The 23,055-nt window shown below is 36.0% G+C and overlaps 1 protein-coding gene across 1 annotated transcript in view; it reads right to left on the bottom strand.

Moving 5' to 3' along the window:
* Positions 1 to 23,055, bottom strand: part of ESR1 (estrogen receptor 1) — a 156,750-nt gene that overhangs the window by 96,097 nt on the left and 37,598 nt on the right. Inside the window, 1 exon segment of the mRNA XM_010707191.3 lies at positions 8,132 to 8,636. Within this exon segment, the coding sequence (XP_010705493.3) occupies positions 8,132 to 8,636 (505 nt within the window).

The following is a 23,055-nucleotide window of genomic DNA, read 5'->3' as shown; positions in this document are numbered from 1 at the left end:
CTGGAAAAAAACCCCTCCCTGGGACTATCATTTAACACTGAAAGTATAAGTCAAAGCTGGACAGTATATGTAATCAATAAAGAATCGGTGGATCTGATAAGAAGAAAATCTAAAGCTAATCTGTCTGAAAGTAAACTGGAGTTTTGCTCTTAGGTGTTTAAAATATTCTTTGCAGAATCAGATTAGTTTTCTTCTGTTAACAATTTTGATTGCTTGGATCCAGAAGAAGTAATAGTAGCTTACCAATGTGCAACCTACTTTAGTATTGTTGAAATTTTTAAGCTCCAATGTGCCTTGAAGGTACTCTTAATACTTCTTACAATTATACTGTTTCTTAAGTTATTGCCACTAAAACTTTCAGTTCTGTTATTTTATAGAGGTTTCAATTGCTCAATCTTTCTCTATGAATCTAATTGGCCAGCTTTTAGATAATTAAGAACTTGCTGAAGCACCACATCCAGGTTTTGAATGCTTTTATCTCTAATTGATAACTTTGTCAATGAAAGCTAGGATGATATTTCTCACTACACAGCAAGACAAAGCTATAAATATTTTTTGACCCATACGTTCTAAATAATTCAAATCATGTAAAATTATTGCAAGGTAAGAACTATATTACAGTGGCTCATATTTTGGCAGCATTCTCATTTTTCCTTGCTTGTGTTTATCAGTTTTGCTAAAGGAGGAGTGTCATTTTACTCCAGAATGGAAGCAAACAGACAAAGCTGTTCTTTGACATGTTAGCTCCCCAAAGATATCTAAATCTGGCATATGCTCTTAGCCTCAGTATTATTTGTCACTGCTACAGTTTTCTGAGTACAAGGATTCTGTGATAAGTAATTTGAAGCAGGGATCCCATCTCAAGTTCAAGGTGTAACTAATAAGCAAAGTAGGGAACACTCACTTGAATTAATTTTCTTTAGACACTAGTTGATAGAAGTTACTGAGGAATAATTAGAGATATTGTTTGATCAAGATAGCCCAGTGCAACAAATGCTTTAAGAATGTTTACCAGCTTTATAAGCTAATAAAATACAGATGACGAGGTGTTTATGACATTTTAGTTCTGCCAAAGAACAGATTTTATAGTACTTCAAGGGAAAAATTAAAAATGATTTTTAAAGTTAGCACCTTCTAAAGTTTGTCTGTTTACAGACCAACTATGAAGAGGATAATAAATGTAAACTTTTAAAAACTGGAATATTTTTCATAGATTTACAAATGAGCAAATCTTATCTCATAAACCTTAATAATATTTAAGTTTAGAAAAATAACAGAAAAGGGAAGTAGCAAGAATGCTGCAGGTGTTGTATGTTTCAATTTAAACTGTACCATACGTAAAATCAGAAGCAGAGGCTATCTGGAAAGCATATTATGAGTTCTCAGTATTGTTATTTAAGATTTGGGGCCTAAATCTTATGCTGCTTCTGCTTTCTGCACCCTATCTTCCCAACCATTTGTATTTACTGTGAGCTGAGACTTTTCCTGTGCTGGAGTAAATTTCCTTTCCCCTTTCTTCCTAGCTTAGATACTGCCTTTGCATCATCCTAGGAAGTGTTCTGTAGTTATATCGTAGCAGCACAAACCAATCCTAAAGCAAACTGAACAAAGCAGTGTTTCACAGGTTTGTATGATAGCAAATAATAAAAAGACAGAGAGGACTGAAGGTATTTGATTTGTGATTGAATTGGACAAGATTTTCACTAGAGATCAATGATACACAGAAAAATATTCAAAGGATAAACAGAAGTTTTCACTAGGAAATCAGTTAAAAGTAGTCTTTCTATCTACCTATGATGGTTAGGATGAAAATAATGTACTCCACACTCTTTTAACTTATGACTGGAGAGTGAAATGTGTGGATATCAAATTCAACTGAGTGCTGCCTAGCTGCTCATGGATGTGTAATTGTCAAGGGGAGGCAAAGGCCCTCAGTAACTACCCTACACAGATACTGCTGCTCAAGTCCTGGAGAGGTAAGTTTTGAGAACTGGCACTGCTGTGAGAAGGCAGCACGTGGAAACAGAATGCAATATATTTCACTCATTGCATGACAGACTATATTCTTGAAGCTGTAAAATGATTTTTTACTCAATGGATTTGAAGTGGTTACACACAAGTTTTTTCACTGTTAGCCACTTACAGCTGGCTTAAGATGCATTCTTAGCCACTAACAGCTTGCTTAAGATGTATTCTTAGTTACTTCTGATTTTCAACCATTACTGTTACTTTCTTTTACTAATGGCTTTTATAGAGAGGAAAAGAAAAAAAAAGAGAGAGGCATCTTTTCTTATTTATGTATATGCTAGTAGTTGTGTCACTAGTTATGATAGTCACTGCAATGGCTGGAAGATCACCAGTGTTCTTTTGAACATCTATCAAATAGAATTTATGTATAAGACATACATATTTGAGTCCCGTGTTTTCTGAGGACTACATTTCCTTGTTCTACTGAAAGATTAAAATTAATTGCCCTGATCATTCCCAATTCCAATACTGTTGCATCTTGTCAAGGAAGATTAACTTGCAAATTGAATTTTATGGTCTTCCTGTCTCAAAGAGGTGTCACTGTAAGTATGTAATGGGTGAAATATGGCAAGTAGTATCTCACAAGTTGATAATCTTGCACCAGAATATCTTGATTCAGATGAGAGAAGAACTCTTCCAGCAACTGGAATCTGAACTTAGCAGAAAATGCCTTGCTTTGACCAGTGGTCTGATCACATTGATCAGAGTTACCTGTGGTAAACAATGTCCACTTACAGCTCAATCCAAATAAATAGGAATAGTGTAGAATCTCCAGTCTGACTTCTAGTAAATTTTCAAGCAGAACCCACAATGAAAGCATTGCTTTCAGTGAGAGTGCTTATGGACAGCATCTTTGCCCTAATCTCAGCTCTTACACATGAATAAATAGCAGAAAACTCCCTAAAGACAAAGCAGGGAGGTCATGATTAGTTTTAGTATGTAGTTGTAAACAACACCAAATTACTTTGTATCATTTTACTAGAAGTGGTTGCATTTCACTTGCAGGACTCTTCTTTGCATTGTTGGGAGTGATGTCTTAGCTCTGATTAGTCCTTCTTGTTTCCTGGAATTTGATGTTCAGTTTGCAATTGCTGAAGGAGCTGGTGCCAGCAATTAATGCTTTCCCTATCAGAGCAGATATGGTGAGCAGTGTTTGTTGTTTCAATAGTCTCAGAGCAAGAGTGATCAAGGCCAATGACACAGAGTCAATACTCTTCCTCTCAAGGGATGTAGAGCTGTATCTATCTGAAGGGAGATTATAGATGTTGTCTGCTTTGATTCTTTAGAAGTAGGATATGTGGTGGAATTAATTTCACATAATTTTGAACATCTATACATATCTACCTGCATCTCCATTAAATAGATATCTATACTAGAATGAGTCTGTTTGGCTATCTTTATGATACAGAAAGAGAAACTCACATTTCTAGACCCTGGTACAACTGATCTTTTAGAATCATGTATCTTAGAAAAAGGTTATGTGTTTGTTTACAGTGCCTCTATCTCTCTGTATTTCCACAGAGTAAGAGTCCATGTGAAGATTTGATGCTGCTGTCCACATCTTATGCTATTTGAGCTATCCTAGGTGACTATCCTCACTGACAGCTAGCTGCTGCTCCAGGAAGATATAGGCGCACATTAGATCCTGTGTAATATCTACCAGCCCTATCTAATCTTACAGCCTCTCAAACTGCATTAATACATTCCTCAAGGAAAGCTGAAAGTACAAAAAAGTTGGTTTGTACAAATCCTTCATGATTGTAATGTTCTTCCATAAGATAGAAAAATATGCAGTTATCCTATTTCTTTCTTTACAGGCACCTATTGCTGTAAAAATAACAGGCATACCAGGACAATCTCTGAAAACAGAAACAATGAATGTTGGGGAAACTCTGGTCAAATGTCACACCTCACTGCTGCTTGAAGAAGACCTGAGAACAGATTGATGCCTTAGAGAAAAACAACTTCATAGTACATAGTATTCCTTCATGTTCTGGAATAACTCATACTTCATTATGAATATAAATAATAATAATAATAATAATAATAATAATAATAAAACCTAAACCTTTGATTTTTTGATTCATTCTAACATTCTTTTAAAATTTGAAAAAATCCTCATTATTTAGAATTCAATGTGAGCAGCTATAAAAACTCATAATGAATCAGGTAAGGTAAAAAAAAAAAAAAAACACAGGTTGAATAACACTGTTCTTCAAACAGGTTTATGAAATGCAGAAGAGATAATATACATTTGTAATCTTTCTTCATTTTGGAAAACATTAGATGTAAAAGTTGTGATCAAACTGTTTGGAACAACTGGTTTCTAGAAGCCCAGTGTCAATTTCAATATGATAATAAGAAGTAAAGCTAAACAAATTATTAATTTAATTCCAGAGCTTGAGGTACTAGAGGAAGTAACGAATGATTTTTGATCTAATATTTCTGCTTGTAAGCTGACTTTCCCTGGCTCTGTCGTTCGCTACAAACAAAAAATTCCCTTATCAGGTAGCTGGTAAGAGCCATCTCTTTTCACGCATGTTTCAGTCAGATTTGGAAGCAGCACCAAACAAAGGCTACAGAGAGCTTGAAATAGAGACAGAATTTTATTTGAGAAGTGCAGACTCAGTGGGATAACACTCAAACATCGCACACTGGAAGAACAAGAAAGATCCATCTTTGATATTGTTTATAGCAATTTATGGAGGTAAATTATCTACTGAATGGCTTCATGGTATTTCCATGAATGAACCAAAGGGCAAGGAAATAATTTGACCAGAACACAAACATAATAGTTAAGAACAAAAGAAATCTTTCAATTAGTTTACTATAGTACCCACGAGTGCAGTATTTCCTGTAATAATAGTCAACTAGTAATCTGCCTTTAATAAAAACCACTACTAAAAAAAGGTGTTGGAGAAAATAAAATATATGTAAGATCTGAAGAGAGTTAAAAACATTACTAGAGCTATGCCTTTTGCCCCTGACTGGAAGATACAGACAGTGGGAGATAAGGGAAAGGTATTTGGCTCTCTATAAAACCAGCCACAAGGTCAGATATTAAAAAAAAATCAGGCAAAAGACAGCACAGTATGAATTAACTAAACCCATTCTCTTATCTCAGCTTCGGATGACCCATGATTTAGAAAGCATAGTAAGAAAGAGATTGGTGTTTTTTAATTATTATCATTTACAACATTTGTTCTTTTCTCTATGTACTGTTATGTTCTACTGCTGGACACAGAAGTCTGTCATTATCTTGCAGTAAGATATAAAGTCTTTTGAAATTAAAACACAACTGGAAAGAAATAAAAGTATTAATACGCATGTGTAAATTAATACATGTTAATAGCATGATTTTCAATGCTTATTAACAAAATGAAATGACATTAAAATTTTTTCTTACTACATGTGAAATACTTTTAGTTTTGTGACTGAATACTTAGAGCATTTTATCCTAGTATATACAAAATATAATTTCAACTCCAATCTACAGGGAATATTTATTGTCCTAGTCACTTGTATCAGACAATGCACTATTTTGCATCTCAAATCCAGTGTATAAAAGGAGTATGCAATGCAAACTTTCCAGTACTACAAGCTAAACAGCATAATTGTTGTGGGCACCAAAAGGGCAAATAAGAATTCTCAAGGGGGCTTTTTGAATCTTTGATGACATTACTTATTATCACAGCAAGCAAACTATCATAAACAGATCATGATAGATTTTAAATTTTGCTATGGTTTTAGTTATAGGTTTTCTGCCTTTAGCACTCCTACTAACATGTTACATCAGAAATTCATCATTTTGTTAGACATCTTCAGATCTCCAGTATCTATGTCTTTATTGCCAGATTACAATGCCTCATCGTCTCTTTTGTCCCAGAATCCAATTGACAGATTGAAATCAGATTGGGTTGGAACATACAAATGAATAAAGCAAATTGGAAAGTATTGCACTAAAATTTTTGAAAGAACTTGCTCTTGTACCCTATGATTAGATACTGAGATATCTCCCAGACAATTAACACATATTTAGAATATTTATAGCATAATATTTATGATTGCAGTACAAGAATAAAGACCTAAAATTTAATTTTGTCAAGATGATAACTTTCTAAACATGGTCTTTGTGAAATTTAAAAAAGCAAAGCTTTATCAATTTAATTCTAACAGTACTATGCCTGGTAACAGAAGATAGGAAGGACTTTGGTGCACATTTCATATAATCATGTCAAATGTGCTTTACAGAATCAAGGCCAGAAGAGGCCATTAAATCACTCATATAATTCTGTATACAGATAAACCACCTGCATGCATTCACCTAATTTCCGCTGCTTTAACCCCCATAAATTGTGTACAAATCTAAAATGCATCTTGAAAGGACACACCCATCCTTGACTGGAAATATTGGGAAATAGGGAATACAGTTCTGCCCTTTAATGCTTGTTGCAGTAGCTGAATGTTACTACTACAATGTATGCTAGTTTTATTTTAAAGTACCTCACCACCATTCACTATTAGAAAATAAAATAATGCCATTTCCACAGTTCAGATTCCATTTCCAATTGATCCTTGTTTTTTCTCCCTCCTTAAGTAAAAAGCCCTTACTTTAGCCCATTTCCTGCATGTGCATTTCAGCTTCACAAACTCACTATTCCATTGTTTGCACACCTCATGTCTCTTACACGCTTTCTAATAGGGCTTTGCACTGGATGTTCATATTAAAAAATGAAAAATAAAAATAAAAAACACCCTGATATCTAGTGCAAAATACATTTTTACACCCACACCACTGTTAAACAATCCAGATACTTAATGTTCATTCCTCTTAGAGGTATTGCCTTTAGTTGCTCTAAAATGAGTTTTGTTTGAATCAGTTCAGCTAAGAGACATATTTGTTGGACTGCCCGGCCTGACCGTTATCTTTTCATTTATCTTTATTCCACCTGATCCCCAAAACTGATTATCATTTTCAAAAAGTGCAACCACCATCTGGTTTTTTGGACCAGATTCTGCTACAAGATTCTCTCTCGTTGAGTTACATTGTGTTTAATAACTTACATTGCTGTTCTCAGCAACATATTATTTTGTACAAATAAGTCTGGCCTCAGCAAGGAAAGAATAACCTGGTTTTATTTTTGGAGGGTCATTTCATTTGTATCAAACTCACCTGTACCTTCCAAATTAACAAATATGGAAAACATTTAGGAAAAACAATATATAGCTAACTGTTCACTTTAATTAGCTGAAGTCCGTTACAATATGTTGGTACAAAATTATGCTATTAACAGTGTACAAAGATTAACAGTGTGGGTATTGGTATGTTTGATTATATTTTCTTGGAAGCTACAGTTCTATCAGTTTCTCCCACATATTTCAGAAATTAAATATATGCTTTCACAATTGTCAGTGCATGTTAAAACACTTCTATTGAGGAATAAATATAAAATAAATAAAATAATAACTTATATTTAAATTTATCTACATTTATTTTCAAATGCAGCATGCTAGATTTATGCTTAATATACATCGAAGTTTGATTAAAAATGCCAGGCACATAGCTCTTATGGCAACTCATTAAAGTGATTGCTGATGGAAATACTGTCACTGACTCAGTTCTAACAGTTCTATTAGGAAGGATACTGTGCCTCTGAACTACTTCCAATATAAGTCACTTATCCTGTAAAGGAAACCAGTAGGAAATACTCTTACTAGCAGCTAAGAGCTGAACAAACAGCCACTTGCACGTTTTCGGTATACTTCTAGACAGTAATTTTAATATATTGCAACAGGGAGATTGTTTGCCACTCCTTAATCAATTATGATTTCATCTTTTCCCAGGAAACATTTACACTCATTATCTAATTTGTTTCCCATTTACTTACAATTTTCAAAATTTACAGCTCACAGGCACAGTAAGCTGTGAGTTACAGTTTTGTTTTATCATCTGCTATTTTTATGGTCTCGATATCATGGATGATTCCCCAAGATTACACAGTCCTTTACACAAAAATGAAAGTGTAGAGCAGACATATTTCAACGTTCTGATTTCTCAGCATAGCTACTTAAAGAAGAAAGAGAAATTCTCTGTAGCACTTACCTGTAGAAGGCTGGAGGAGCAGCTTCCCTCATCCCGAAGCTACCCTGTTCATTTTCAAGGTAGTAGGGTACCTGCTGGTTGTGGTGATGGATGAAGGGTGAGAGCTGGGGTGCTGTTTGCAAGAACACCACTGGGCTTGGTGGGACATTGTTCAGAGAGTGAAATCCTGCCAGGCTGCTGGACCCAAAAGATTCAGAAGTAGGGGCATAACTGAGTGTAGTAGAGCCGTACACTGGAGCGGTTGTACCAAAATCATAGGTGGCCCCTTCTGGGTAGTTAAAAACTCCTGTCTTGTTGCTTTCCACGTACATGTCGCTGAGCGATCGTTCCAGGGGAATCTTCAGCTGAGGTCTGCTCAGAGTCTCCAGTTCAGTGCCTTGAATCTGGTGCAGCAGGGTAACTCCAGAGGCTTTGGTGTGAAGGGTCATGGTCATTGCTAATGGCAGTGAGCAAGGAACATATCTGCTTTTACTGTCAACAGTGAGATCGGCAGCTGGCAGCCCACCTAAAAAAAACACCAGAACTTAGTCTGAGACTCAGCAGAAATCATAATAAATAAAGCAGCACTACACAGGTATTCCTATGATCTCAGCAAGGAGGAGTATACAAATAAATGCAGGGTGAGCACTGGAAAGGCACATTCTCCCTCTCCCTCTCCCTCTCCCTCTAACTTTTGAGACTTCCTCATCTGCACTAATATGCGTTACAATGTGCTGGCTGTGAGCCAGAGGCTCTTGCCTTGTGCCGACGCTGATTTAAACATCGCTTCAGAAACAATTAGTTTTGGAGTTACACCAAACAATTGTGCCACTAAATGTTACTTTATTCTTGCTACTCATTTAATTTTTCACTGCAGGGCAGCCAGCGCTCCACAGCAGCTAACGGGAAAGGACGTTGAAATCAGACCAGGAAGACTAGCCCAGTGGTCAGCCAGATTACTGCCTTTTATTTCCTCAGCAGGCTCCAATCTATCTGTGCTTATCTCTCCGTGCTTGATTCATTTTCATGTTTGCTAGAAATATGTAATGTGTACATTGTAATGACCCTGGGTAGGACTATGCTGTAACTGAGATATGGCAAAGCAAAATGCATGTGCAAGCACATGCGTCTGTGTGTGTAACCAGCCTCCGTCAACAAAACTAGCTAACAGAAATTAAAGAATGTAAAAGATCTGTGTAGGAGAAAAGGTTTATAACAAGCTTTATCAGTAAGAGCGACCTGAACTAGCTGAAGTGAAAATTTACATTAAAAAGTGAGGAAAAGATTTAGATTAGCCCATAAATTTCTTTCTGTTTCTGTTTTAGCTTGTAAAATGATGAAGCAAAGCATCCTTCAGACTTTGCCATAGTAAGATCTTAGAAATTGGGAAGAATGATTTCAGTGCGTAAAAAACGAAAACAGGATTATTTTTTTTCTATTCCCACAAACAAAAGCTCAGCAAGCTTAGATTTTGCAATCAACTGGAAAGTAAAGTACTTGAATGGAATCAGTTTTAAAATAAACTGAAATAACTCTCAAAGTTATCTTTGGGGAAAAAAAAGAAAGGAGAAAGGACATAATGAAAAGGTGTGGCATGCATGCCTCATCTTGCAATCTCATCCCATATAATTTTAACTTTTCACAAACCAGTTCTCCGGAACCAGCTAAATGAAAACCTTCAAAAACTGTCCCAAGTTCTCTAGCATTATTGCTGTGGTCTGCGGTTCGCTCAGTTAAATAAGTTAATGTTGACCCTAAACACATTAATATATGGACTCCAGTTAGCACGATTTGAATACGAGCAAAGCTTATGCTATATTTAAACAGCTCCACAGTTATTCAATTCAACCTTTGAAAAAATGCAAGAAACCAAAAAACTGATTGTACAGGTCACTAATAGCTTCTAGATAAGTTTACTATAATCTTTTTTATCTTAGTAATAATATGGTGTTTTAGAACTTCTATTAAAAAAAGCAGTCACTTATATTTGCAAGATTACACTGAAGTAATATATATTTGTACCTCTACAGACATGCAGCTAAGTCACAGTACCATATAAATATGTACTTGATAGATTTCCTCACCCTCCCTACCACCCTCCCTACCCTGTTCAAATTTCAGATTGTAGACTTTGATCAAAGAGATAAGCCTGTTTAAATAACACTGGACTAAACATGTTCCTAGTAAAATAATAATAACAATAATAATAATAATGAAACAATCATACCCAGAAGTTCAGAAAGTCGTCGAAGAGTTATTCAGAAAATATGCCAGAGAGTGTGAGAGAAAAAAAAAGTGTGTGTGCCTGTTTGCATAAAGTGGGTGAATGTGCATCTGCAGAGACTCACAAAACAGCAAGCAAGTATAGCTCTCAACAGCCTGTCTGCTGGGCTACACAGTCTGAAATGAATGGCAGTTATGAGTTTAAGGTCGGTCACTCTTATAGATTCATTTCGTGCTTCAGTAATACACAGAAGAAGCATTGTCTCATATTATGCTGCATAATCTGAGAATTAATGCAAACCTGTCTGCCATATGAAGTGCCCACTTCTTATGTATACTACAAAACAGACTTTAAATTTTTATGTTAAGCATTATCTGATGTGCATGCTAATTCATAAATACTACATTGACACGTAATAAAACATTAAAGCATAATAGCTGTGCAGAAGAGGGGAGATAGAAGTGTGTGCACAGAGAGCTGATTTCTGAGTGTATCCTGTGCAACCTCAGTGCTCTTTACATGCAATTTTTTTTAAATGTCATGAATTATTTTGGGAGGATTCTGTGTTATCATAGAGACAAATATTTAAAATTTCTACCATACAAAAACAACACTGAAACACACTGTAGTGTTAAGCAAAAGCAGCATCATGTCTGCACCACAGCATTTAACCAAAGACCCTATGAACAATTTTCAACAGACCGGTATGAAAAGTTGCAGTACTGCTCCTACAAGGGCTCAGAAATAGATAACTGCAGTATCCATGCAACATATAGCCTGGCACACATCTCAGTACCACCAAATCTCATGAACAAGCTAGAAATTTCTGGGATAGCACCCTGTAATGTTTGCCTCGACTATCATTATTATTTTCATTTTAGTTTGTTTTTGGGTAGAATAAGATCAAGGATGAAAGAAAGAATAAGGACTGGGGGAGGGATGTGGAGCTGGTTAATGAAGCAAAATTCTAGGAAGGTGATTTTTTTATTTGTGCATATTGCATAAAAGCATTTTTTTTTAACCTGCATATTAAACAAATGTAGACTTTTTAAAAGAAAAAAAAAAAACCTGTAAAATGAAACATATTATCAAAAGTGTTTATCTTCCTTGTATGGTGATTACTACCCTACTTGCTCTGAAGCAACATATACAGCTTCATCCTGCTTTAGAGATGACATTCAATGTGTTGGCTTGTGGGCTTGGCCAGGAAAGAGACTTTAGTTTCTAAATCCTGTTCTTTGTGCCTTAAGGCCAGGACTTACTCTACCACCCAGTTCAATCTCACTAATCTATTACATGTCACATTTTATACATTTTTAATACAATATGGAAATATGTACAGGATATAGCAATAAGATTTTGTATTTTTCACCAGTGGATACCAACAGTCTACTCAAAAACTTGGTTACACTAAATCCCACTTCACATGAGATTTATACATGAGTTCAAAGAGATGGGCTTTTCTCATACACTCAGTATTTTTTTTTAAATCACAGATAGTAACTGTAGAGCAAATGAAAATAAGAACAGGCTACAATATCTTCATTTCCAGTGCTAGACAGAAGTGTTCAAAAAATACCATGTCAATGGGAAATCCACCTTATATCTTATAGGTTTAGGCATTTCTCCACTATTGTGTTTTCAGGTGCAATAAAGCTCCCATATATGTTTCTCTCACCTTAATGAAGGTCTTATATTTTGGGGGATTGTAGAGAACATTCCACAGGAGAAAGTCATCTATCCCAGTCTTTCACATATCTCCATAAAATATTGAGGGAAACTGGTCCTGCAGACTCTGAAAAGATTGTAGGTTTGTGCCAGATATAGGATTGTTGGGTTTTGTTGTTGTTGTTGTTGTTTTTGTTTTATTTTTGAGATATGACTGAAGAAATAATGATTTTATTATCTGTACATGAATCATACAGTCATATAATCACTAAGCTTGGAAAAGACCTTGGAAAAGATCATCCAGTCCAACTGTCCATCTACCACCAATATTTCCCTGCTAAGCCATGTCCCTTATTACAAATATAAACGTTTCTTGAGCACCTCCAAGGATGATGACTTTACCACCTCCTTGGCCTGTTCCAATACCTCACCACTCTTTCCGAGAAGAAATTTTTCCTAACATCCAACCTGAATCTCCCCTGGCACAACTTGAGACCACTCCCTCTAGTCCTATCACTAATCATGAGGGAAAAGAGGCCAACCTCCATCTCACAACAACTTTTCAGGTAGCTGTAGAGAGCAATAAAGTCTACCCTGAGCCTCCTCTTCTCCAGACTAAACAATTCCAGTTCTCTCAGCCATTCCTCACAAGATTTCTGCTCCGGACCCCTCACCACCTTTGCTGCCCTTCCCTGGACGCACTCCAGGGTCTTGATGATAGGTATGCAGGAAGGAAATACAGATTGGCAATTACAGAATACTGAAAAAGCAGGGGAGTCCACTGTAACTGAGGAGCACTACTGATGTTGGCCTGGAAGGTCAAAACAAAAGTTGCTTCTTCCACCCAGTGATTTTTAGTGAGATTAAATAAAAAGATGTTTATGAATCAGAGAAGATTTAAACACTCTGTCATAGAAATGAGAAATGAACTAATTGCGTGAAAGTGGCTTACTAAACTCTGTGCTTTCCTTTTTAACATCTCAGTACATTTTTCTTTTCTTGGTAAATCAGAGTTCCAGTGCTCAACTCAGACTCTGTAGTAAGGATTTCACTCTAAATTGCAGTAATAAAATGCTATACCTAGAAACATTAAACCGAAATTGCACTTCTGTGGTTAAAATTAATAATTTAGAGCTGAATAACACTTTAATATATTTCTGAAGGCAAATTCTGCCCATTTCTATTCATTGATGACCACAGTTTTCTTCTAGTTTTTGCATTTCTGTGCTTTTTTGCAGACAACTATACTGATCAGATTAAACCAGCAGATTGGCTCAACTGGACCAACAGTCCAACACCCTTGCCAGCTAGAAACAGGAAGATCTTAAATCATATTCAGGATTCTTAACATAGCAGAAAACATGCACGTATTTTCACTTCAAATTTGGAACGTAGTTTAAAAGTAAGTGAAGCAGCCTTCCTCTGCAGATTACAAAGGCGCACTAGCAAAATGAACTCATTAACAGAAAGAGAAAAAGCAAGCATGAAAAAAACGTACAGAAAATATTACACTAACTTATCTAAATAACTAAAAGAAGGCCTGGGGATTCCCACTGCTATCATCAATTTTGTACCAAATAAAAGTCCGGAAAGTTAATCAGGTTATGGTAACAGAACAAGTCCAATTTATAGGGAAAAAAAAAAAAAAGACGAAAGAATTTGAGGAAGAAACAGCCCCAACTGAACAAATTCTTGATTCTTGGAAAGATAACAGCTGTTCGAGGGAAAAGGAGATGAAAGTAAAAACTGTATGTTTAAACTATTCCAATAATGGTAATCTTTAAAGTTAGCAAAACTCCTAATCCTGCCTTGGTTGTTGGTGGCTTTTTTCAGTGCTAGCTTTAGTAAGTGTTCCAACAGAAAATGGTAAACTCAGAACTGAGAAGATATACTATAAATTTTCCATAAATCTGCTGACAGTGAGAGACCATAAACTTCACTGCTTCGATTCCACAACTAAAAAGATAGAAGCTTTTTTTAGATGCTGCAATTAAAGAAGAATCTTTTGCACATAACAGGAGGAACATTATGTTTTTCCAAGATTCCACTGTAGCATTACAGAGAAATTATGTTGTGTTTAGTCCAGTGAGGAAACTCCTCAAGATAGACAGCTGGGGAACAGCACCATCTACCCTACTGCTTTATAAATCATCTCCGAAGAAGAATAAAGCCCTTGATACTACTAGGCATAGTATGAGGTATGTTTTAAAGTTCTCTAGGCTCTTTGCAGAGACAAATTTTTTAATCTGTTATTGTCAGTTTATAACATTTAAAATTGTTATAAATCAGTATGAGAATGTATACCTTCCCCCTCTCACTCCCCCTCAAATAATTTACCAAATCCAGTCATGGCACAAAAAATAGTGAACCCAAGGTTCTGAATTTTACATTTCAGGTTGACTTTACAGTTAAAAGAGGAGTTTCTGTTTTCACACATGCCAAATGTATTTAGAGAATTTGAAAGCATTTGCTCTAAATATTTATTATTCCAAACAAGAAGCTGTGGAATACAATTATTCCATATGCACGTTCATTAATTTACATCATTTAGATATATCTTTAGTTTTGCCAGTACTCCGTGTGAGAGGATCTTATATATTTCACATGAAATTATCTGTGCAGTCAAAAGAAACACCAGGCTGGGATGTCACCATAGTTGCTGGTATAGCATTCTAATGTATAACATTTTAAGACTTGCTTACAGATATTTATGATATGATCACAGATATTTATGATATGATCAGATTTTCACCACTCAGGTGGAAATCTTACATGTCAGTGATGAGCTCAAAGAGAATGACTTGAAAGAATTTGAGCCAACTGGAAAGAACACAATCCGCATTTGGATAATTTTTAAACCCTTGAAAAAATTGCTGTTTTTTCAAAACTAAGATTTATTAAAACTCTCCTGACTGAGCCTGCTCTTTTCTCTCTCAGATGCTAGTAATGACAAGACTGGGCATGACTCTTCACAAAAGAATGGCTGATATGCTACCAGCCAGGTAAGTATACAGACTGAAAGTTTTCCCCCTTCATTACCCACCTGGGGAAGAGTAAGAGTCTGGACTTCAGTGCAGATTATTTTGCCGGTTATAATGCTGAACTTCAGTCCCCAGACCTACAAACTGAATGGGACACCATCTTCCTTTTCAATTCAGCATTAGAAAACAATGTGTAAAAATGCCCTTTCTTAAAGTCAGAGAAGACATGCTGTAATATAACTAGCTTTTGTATTTCTCCTGTGTTTTCGTGCCTAACAAAGATAGGAGAGGATAGCACTAAATAATTATGCCCAACTCATACAGGATAAATGACTTACTACATACGTAAAATGGGCCAAAATACCTGAGTACTCTGGACAAACTCAAAAGATATTAGCAAATACTGAGGTTTCAGAGGGTTAGCAGATGTTTCCATGTAGACAAAAAAGAAAAAGAAAGGAAGAAAAAAGACATCTCTGCTTTCTTAAGGAAAATGTTAACCACTTGTTATCATCACTGGTAGACAAGCAATAATACAATGCTATGATTTAACATTAAGGACTATACCTTGCTTAATCACAAATGCAGCATTATAACAGGTCAGTCCTCATGGATCTAGCTTCAATTTAAAAAAAAAAAAAAGAATAATTAGCTCTGAAAAGAAAACATGGAACTGAGTATACCATATTCATATTAATTTATTGTGTTTATTTCAAAGACAAATTGATAATGAGTGATTACCATGAATTAGCATTTTGAAAAGAGATTACAAAAAAGACTTTGTAATTCTTCAGAAAGAAGACAGCTTACAAGATTGAGTGAGACATCTTCAAAACGACCAAACATTATCATGTCTGCACTCCCCAAAACAGTCATAAAAGGTTAGTCTCATTTATGTGGTGATATAAAGTGTGACTGAAAATTTTGTTTATGAGGTGCAAAGTATGTAATTCAGCACAAAATTGCAGCATTGCTCAGCTAGGTGAGGAAGACAACTGTACATAATTTATTTCTAGTTGCCAGAGCAGAGTTTGAGGACACAAGCTCCTTAAAAGTAGGAGTAAGATGTCTTGGAGAAGACATGTAGGTATGATGTAGTTAGAAAGAGAGATTTTTATCTAAATGTAAAAAAAGACCAGTTACACAAGCAAGCCAGCTTCCCCAGTCTGACACCATGGATTTCAGACAAGAAATGACCCTTTTGGTATGAGTTAAGTATGTGTCTTAACTAGAGGACAGCATAAAGAAGCATCTCAGCTACCATTATAAATATGTAACTGTGATATCTGTCTTCCATGTTTGCAAATTCTTAATTTAGTTTAACCTCCAAGTACCCTGGGGTGATTTCAGGCTAACTGGCACATGCCACTGTACACCCCTACACCATTCTATAGAAGTATAACTCTTTTAAAAAGTACTATTAGTATATACTTTTACTTTACTTTGTTACTTTTACTTTCACTACCTTTAATTTTTACAGTCCTATTAGTATAAAATATATCAACCAAGTACTGTTCTTCTGATCACTTAAATGTAACAGGTTGAAAACAGGTCAGAAAACTATACAGACCAATCTGCAATAATGCAGGAAAAAACATCTAGGTAAACAGTGTACTGCAGACCTCAGACCTGGACAAGGAAGATGCAGAACTGCTGGAACAGATCCAGAAGAAGCCAGGAAGATGATCAGAAGGACCTCCACTTTGAAGACTGGCTGAGGGAGCTGGGCTTGTTTGGCTTGAAGAAGAGAATACATCAGGAAAACTATATTGTGGTTTCCAGTACTTGAACAGAGCTAATAAACAGGAGAAAGACCAATTTTTTACTTTGTCTGATAGTGATAACAGAAGGGGGAGTGGTTTTAAACTAAAAGAGGGAAAAATTAAATTAGATATTAGAGAGAAATTTTTCAGTCCAAAGGTGGTGAGATACTGGCACAGGTTGTCCGGAGAAACTGTGGATGACACATCTCTGGAGGTGCTGAAGTCCAGGTTGGATGGGGGGCAGTCTGATCTAGTGCCTTACTTAGTGATTTGCAACTCTGCCCACTGCAGAAAAGTTAGAACTGGATGGCTTTTAAGGTCCATTCCAACCCAAGCTATTCTATGAATCTATTATTCTATACCATTTTTAGCTAAATAAAAAAAAAAAAAAACACACAAAACTCTTTTTGACAGGAAAGAACAGATTGTAGACCACAAATAAGCACTCTTCTCCACCTGATTCCTTTTCCCCTTACTTTCCCCCAAAACAGTTCCACTGTTTCAGGTTTTCTTCGTGCGTATGAGCTCCATTTGCTAATCAGTCATATTTCATAATTAATTGGCCTCTCAGTATTATTTTTCAAGACTTCTTTTACTGCCAAATTCGTGACAATATACTAGGCATCAACAACAGCCTCTCAGATTTCAGGTTTAAACACGTGTATGCAAATATTCCTGTGGAATTGTACCCATGGGCATGCAAAATACACATGATGATTTTCTTCTCATGTAAACTATCTCAGGTCTATTATCTCAAATACTACACTGTAATCACCACCTGAAGACTACTTTTTTTTTAATATCTCTTGCTGTGGCTTTGAGTTACAGTGTAATGGATACCTAAAACAAGTCCAATTCTGTTATTTCAAAAGATGTTAGCTAACAGAACTGGGAAACAAAAAAAGTCTGCTTCGCCATTTTGTTATCTCTGCACTTCAATAAGCCTCAGACTATTAGACTTCCTGTTACCTTTCTCCACTTTCAGTCTGTCAGTACAAGAACAAATTCCAAGGACCCCAAGCATTTGGGCACCTAATGTATGAGGACAGCTTCACATTGCAAAGCTTGCTCAAACTGCAGAAAATAAAAAATCTGAGGGGAGAACATATTGCTACCTACAACTATCTGACCAGAGAATACAGAGAAAACAAAGTCAGATTCTTCTTCAAGGTGCACAGTGACAGGCTAAGACACAACAGGAGACACGGCATACCATTTTAAATTCCAATTAGATATTAAGAATACAGGTTTTTTTACCAGGAAAGTGGTCAAATACAAGAAGATGTTACTCAAAGAGGCTATGGAATTCATATCCTGTGAGTCTGAGACTCAGCTGAAAAGGTCCCTGAGCAAAGTGATCTAAATAGACTTCCTTTGAGCAGTTTGGATGAGATTGACATCTTGGCTTCTCTTCCAATTTAAATTATTCTATGAATCTAATACACAGACTTGCAACAAAATCTTTGAACAGAAAATATTAATTACTTTCTTCATAGTCTACTTCCCTTCTCATTCTCCACAGATGCTTGATATCAAGATCTCATTTTATGGATTTTCAAGATATCTATCTTTATCAACTGGTTTGCTATTCTCCACAAATTAGGTAAGAACTAAGAAAGTTCCATGGGCAAATACACTCTTCCCCTCAGTTCATCTATTTACTGGCCTGATCAATGTCTTAAGAATTAGAGGGAACTGAGACCGTCTAATAATGAGTTAAGACATAAAAGAAAATTATTGTCCTATCAGTACCTTCTCATCATCTCAGTAAAATGCTCCAGTCTAGACACAAAATACCTTTGTGACATCATTTCACATTAATAGACCTGCCTGTTCCCAGAAGTAAATCGCATATATATGAATATGAAGCATGTACTGAGGTGGAAAACTGTTAACCAGCTCTTGTGGTTTGGATAAAACAAAGCCAGTTGCCTATTTCAATGGAGAAAAGTGTCTACATCAAAAATGTCAATTTGACACATCTTCTGCAGTTCCCTCTGTCAATGATTTTCCATTTATACAAGGGTTTCATACAGTAAATGTGACCAGAGCACCCAAGTATTTAGAAGAAAAAGCCTAACTTCAAGCCAGAAGATTGTGTAGAATCAATCTACATGGCTTAGTTCCTTCACTCTATTTTTTTCTAGTAACAGTACTCAATGATACTGACTATTAATATCTCACATATTCATATTTGCTTGCTAGAAGCTAACCTTCCAATGGAAGTCCTTGTGGTGGAGCTAGTCCTAACATCTCAAAAAATTATACTTATTGTGACTGTGAGGCCAAGATAACTTCTGATGACATAACCTAGTAAAGTCTTGTTGCTTCAGTATCCTATTCTCAACTACAGGAATACCTCAGGTCAGCTATCATTAGCCTGCCATCTTCAGAGAAGAAATGATTTTCTTTGGATAGTCATTACTAGTCTTTCTTCTCTGCTATTGCAAGCAAGGCTACCTATATTTGTGAATAATCTGCAACCAGCACATTAAGTCCGCTTACCTTCCCTCTACGCAACTACACGTTATCACAGAACTATTGAATTATTGCCAATACCACATAAGGATGGTGTCTCAGTTCTTTTTTGGGCCTACTCTCATTAATCTTAAGCCAAGAAGGAAAAGCCTACAAAGTTACCAGTCATTGATCTAATCAGCGTTGTTAGAAAATATTTTGTATTTTCTCCCTGGTGTCTACAACTGACTTCTTATTGTCCAGCAACATATCTGAGTGACTCACTGATGTTTCCGGTCATTCATCCATATGCTCTAGAAAAGCAAACTGTTCATTAAAGACAGTGTCCATCAGGGAAGGTACTGACTGCAGTCATTCTGTGCAGATCCTAAATAAAACAGCAAATTCAACATACTAAATAGAAAAAGTATTGTATTTGTGCCATGAGTTAGCAATTCATCAGTTCTTTGTAAGCAGGAGCTGTATTTTCTATCTTCTTGTACTTTTAAAAACTATCAATCAGAATTTCTTAATTCTTACAAAAAAGTCAACTCATCTTGAATACAAGTCTCAGTAGCATGCTCCCTCAGCTGATATGATTCCCTTTAAATAGCAGAAATATATCATCAATTTAAAAATATCTAGTTTTGAAACTAAATAACAGCTTCTTCCAAAACAGTTACTAAAGACATGCAGGCTCAAGAAGATTTTGAAATGAGTCCTTATGAGATATTTTCTGATATTTTAAGATTTTGAAGTTAAAATAAATAAATGTGATAGAGATTGTATTAAATATGTAATCTCAAATAAGGTTGCAGTATATTTTCCATGATATTATGAATCAGTCACTGTCTTCAGTAGAACTGATCATGATGAGCTAAGTTAAAAATGAGTTTAAGTGCTTTGCTGGATCACGGCCTAAGTCTCTGATCCTCACACACATCATCTCCAACTATCAGGGAAGTCCAAAATTAACAGCCATAGATGACTCATGTCATTCTTTGGGAATAAGTTGCAAGCTTTCCAAAATTCTGTTTCTGTGATATAAGGTACACTTCTTACTGCAGAAAAAATGTCCAATTTTAAAACTGACTTAACAAGTCTACAAGCATAGTCAATGCAATCTGAACCTGAAAGCAATGCAAAAGTTCTACAGTAATTCTTGGGAGAACCTGTGATCACAGTCAGAAGGTTCTTGGTAAGCACTATGTACATTTGGAACAAAGAATGGTTACTTAATAGCATTGATTTAAATATCCGGCTTTATCCTAGTGACTGGAAGTAGCACCCTTAAAGAAGAGTTCACTATTTCTTCACAGAATTCAAATACATCTGTATCTCCTGCATTATAAGGTTGAATTTATTTAATACAACTGAAATCTGCTTTTTAAACTCAAATTATAAAATCTTTTGATTGAGATTCAAGCAATTCAACTTTAAGCACAAGAAATCTATATAGAACTAAGGAATTAGCACTAACAGAGATTTGTGCAAAGGATCAGCAATCTGTTCCAGGTGTTCCTGATTGAGCAGGGGTGTTGGACCTGATGATCTCCAGAGGTCCCTTCCAGTCTTAATCATTCTGTGATTACATGGATAATGTAACTGAATCATCAATATGTTACTGTTATTGAAGATTATCTTTGTCAGTTCCTGACAAAGCTGTATAGATAATGAGCAACAATACATCCATACAACTTCACTGCTTTCTAACCAGCATCATGCCGAAAATGACGTCACAGTTATCTGCAGTACGCTCAAGGAGATGAGAAATAAAACTCACCCAAAAAATTCAAAAATTGTCTATGAGAAAAAACTAGGCTTCTGGTTAATGAAAGCTTTCAAAGTTACTTCTGTGCTTCTTTAGAAATACAAAAAATGCATTGTCATATGTCAAGCGGAACAAATAGGACCTTGGTATTCAGTAACAGTTGCACTCTCTTGGCAGATATTAGCTTGTTTAAGGCAGGAAAGATCAAAGGACACAACTGGATGTCAGCAAGGGGGGAAAAAAAAAGAAAAAAAAAGGTCAAAGTTATTTATTATTTCAGCATTCCCCTATCTTTGTTTGTTCTTCTACCATTTTCATTGTTTTGTGCAACAAGATGGAGGTTTTCCTGAAACAGAGTAGTCAATAATTTCATGCAATGTTTCTTTTTGCAATACAGGCTCTCTTAAGCCTCTCAGAAACCCATCAAAGCAATGGTTTCCCATTCCTAAGAGTCTGTGAAATACAAAATCCAACAGTCATTCAGTACAACAGCCTAAAAGCCACAGAAGCAGCAACTATTCATTAGCAATGAATTAGAAAAAAAGGACAGAATCAAAAGGAAACCACTGACATTAGAGAAATCCAAGAATATTCTTATTTGATCTGAAACTATAGAAAATTCAGGGCTAGTGTTAACTGGCAGCTAATTTCCATGAAAGTGATGTTACAGCCAAGAAATCTTTAAAAGCTGCACACACTGCTATCAAAGACTTCCTACAGTTGAGGTAAATTAATTTAAAGTTGCTTTGTTTTTTTTGTTTGTTTGTTTGTTTTGTTGGGTTTTTTTGTTTGTTTGTTCGTTTTGCCTGAGGGAAATATCAAGAAATAACAGTCCTTACTGTGTGTCTAAGTTTTAGGGTTATTCCTAGTATTTCCTAAATTAAATCTTGCCCTAATCAAAATCTCAATAATGTATCATTCACAAAACATAACAGAGAAAAAGGACAGATCAGAACTGTGCAAAGACAACTCATGCACCGACTCCCAGTCCATCTTTACATGGTCCAGAATGTGAAGAAAGACTGCTGCCAGAATAATGTCCTGCTCCGGATGATTAACCCATTTCTCATAGATGCTGCAATGCTAGTATAGTTATATTGCTTTGTAGACCAAGTTACTATCACCATAGAGGGTAATAGTAACCAATAGGAACCAATTCAGGTGGAAATATCGAACAGTTCTTCCTACCACACTTTTTGAGTAGGATAGGTATGCTTAGAAAACTTCACAGGAAACAAACACGCTTGGTAGTGTAGAATCTCTACTGTTGATTTTCCATTCCAGAGTACAAATAGTTCTGACATCACTGGAATTGTATGGACTGCTGACACATTAGAATCCAAATCCAACATTGAGATACTGCATGTGACACCTCAAAGGCTGCATTTCCGACAAGGCAGGTAGTATTCAGAGGCCAGCATCAGCCACCCTCATCAGTGATGGCTGGAAAAAACAGAGTATCAGTGAAGATACTGAAAGCATTTTCCACAGGGAAATGCTTGTTTTGTAAACTAGAAGTGGATAAAACTCCAGGTTTCTCTGAATGAGTGAAAATGTGGTATACCTGGAGATGGCACTGGAATGCAGTTTACTTTACCTATTGCAGTAGTCTCCGAATATTCCAATAGGTCCTGAACATGGTTGAGGCATTAGAAAATTACAGGGACAGTTCCCATTATTTAGTTTGCATCTATCCACTGCTTTGTGGAATATATTATCTTAGATGCAAGATACTCTAGTACAACTGGTCTATCTGGTAATGAACTTGGATGAACTTGATTTGTGTTTATAAGTAGAGCGTCTGGCTTTTAAGTGATTTACAAATACTGATTTGCAACCTGTTTGTTAGGTGCCAAAGTTCAAGAGCAATGCAGACGGTTATAAGCCTGGGCATGCCTCACTCTCAGCAGCTTCTGCATGATTTCAGCAAGCACCAGCTGAGCGCTTCTGACCCAAAGCAGTCAGGGAACATCTGCAAGGCACGAAAGAAACACATCTCTGTTCAGTGTTCAGTGAATTCAAATTCCTGAAAGACAGCCTGAAAGGCAGTCTGGCTTGCTAGTCATGGCTTTAAAAAGGAT

The sequence above is a fragment of the Meleagris gallopavo genome, chromosome 2 (assembly GCF_000146605.3).
Source record: "Meleagris gallopavo isolate NT-WF06-2002-E0010 breed Aviagen turkey brand Nicholas breeding stock chromosome 2, Turkey_5.1, whole genome shotgun sequence".
NCBI lineage: Eukaryota > Metazoa > Chordata > Aves > Galliformes > Phasianidae > Meleagris > Meleagris gallopavo.
This window is presented reverse-complemented; position numbering and strand designations above follow the sequence as displayed.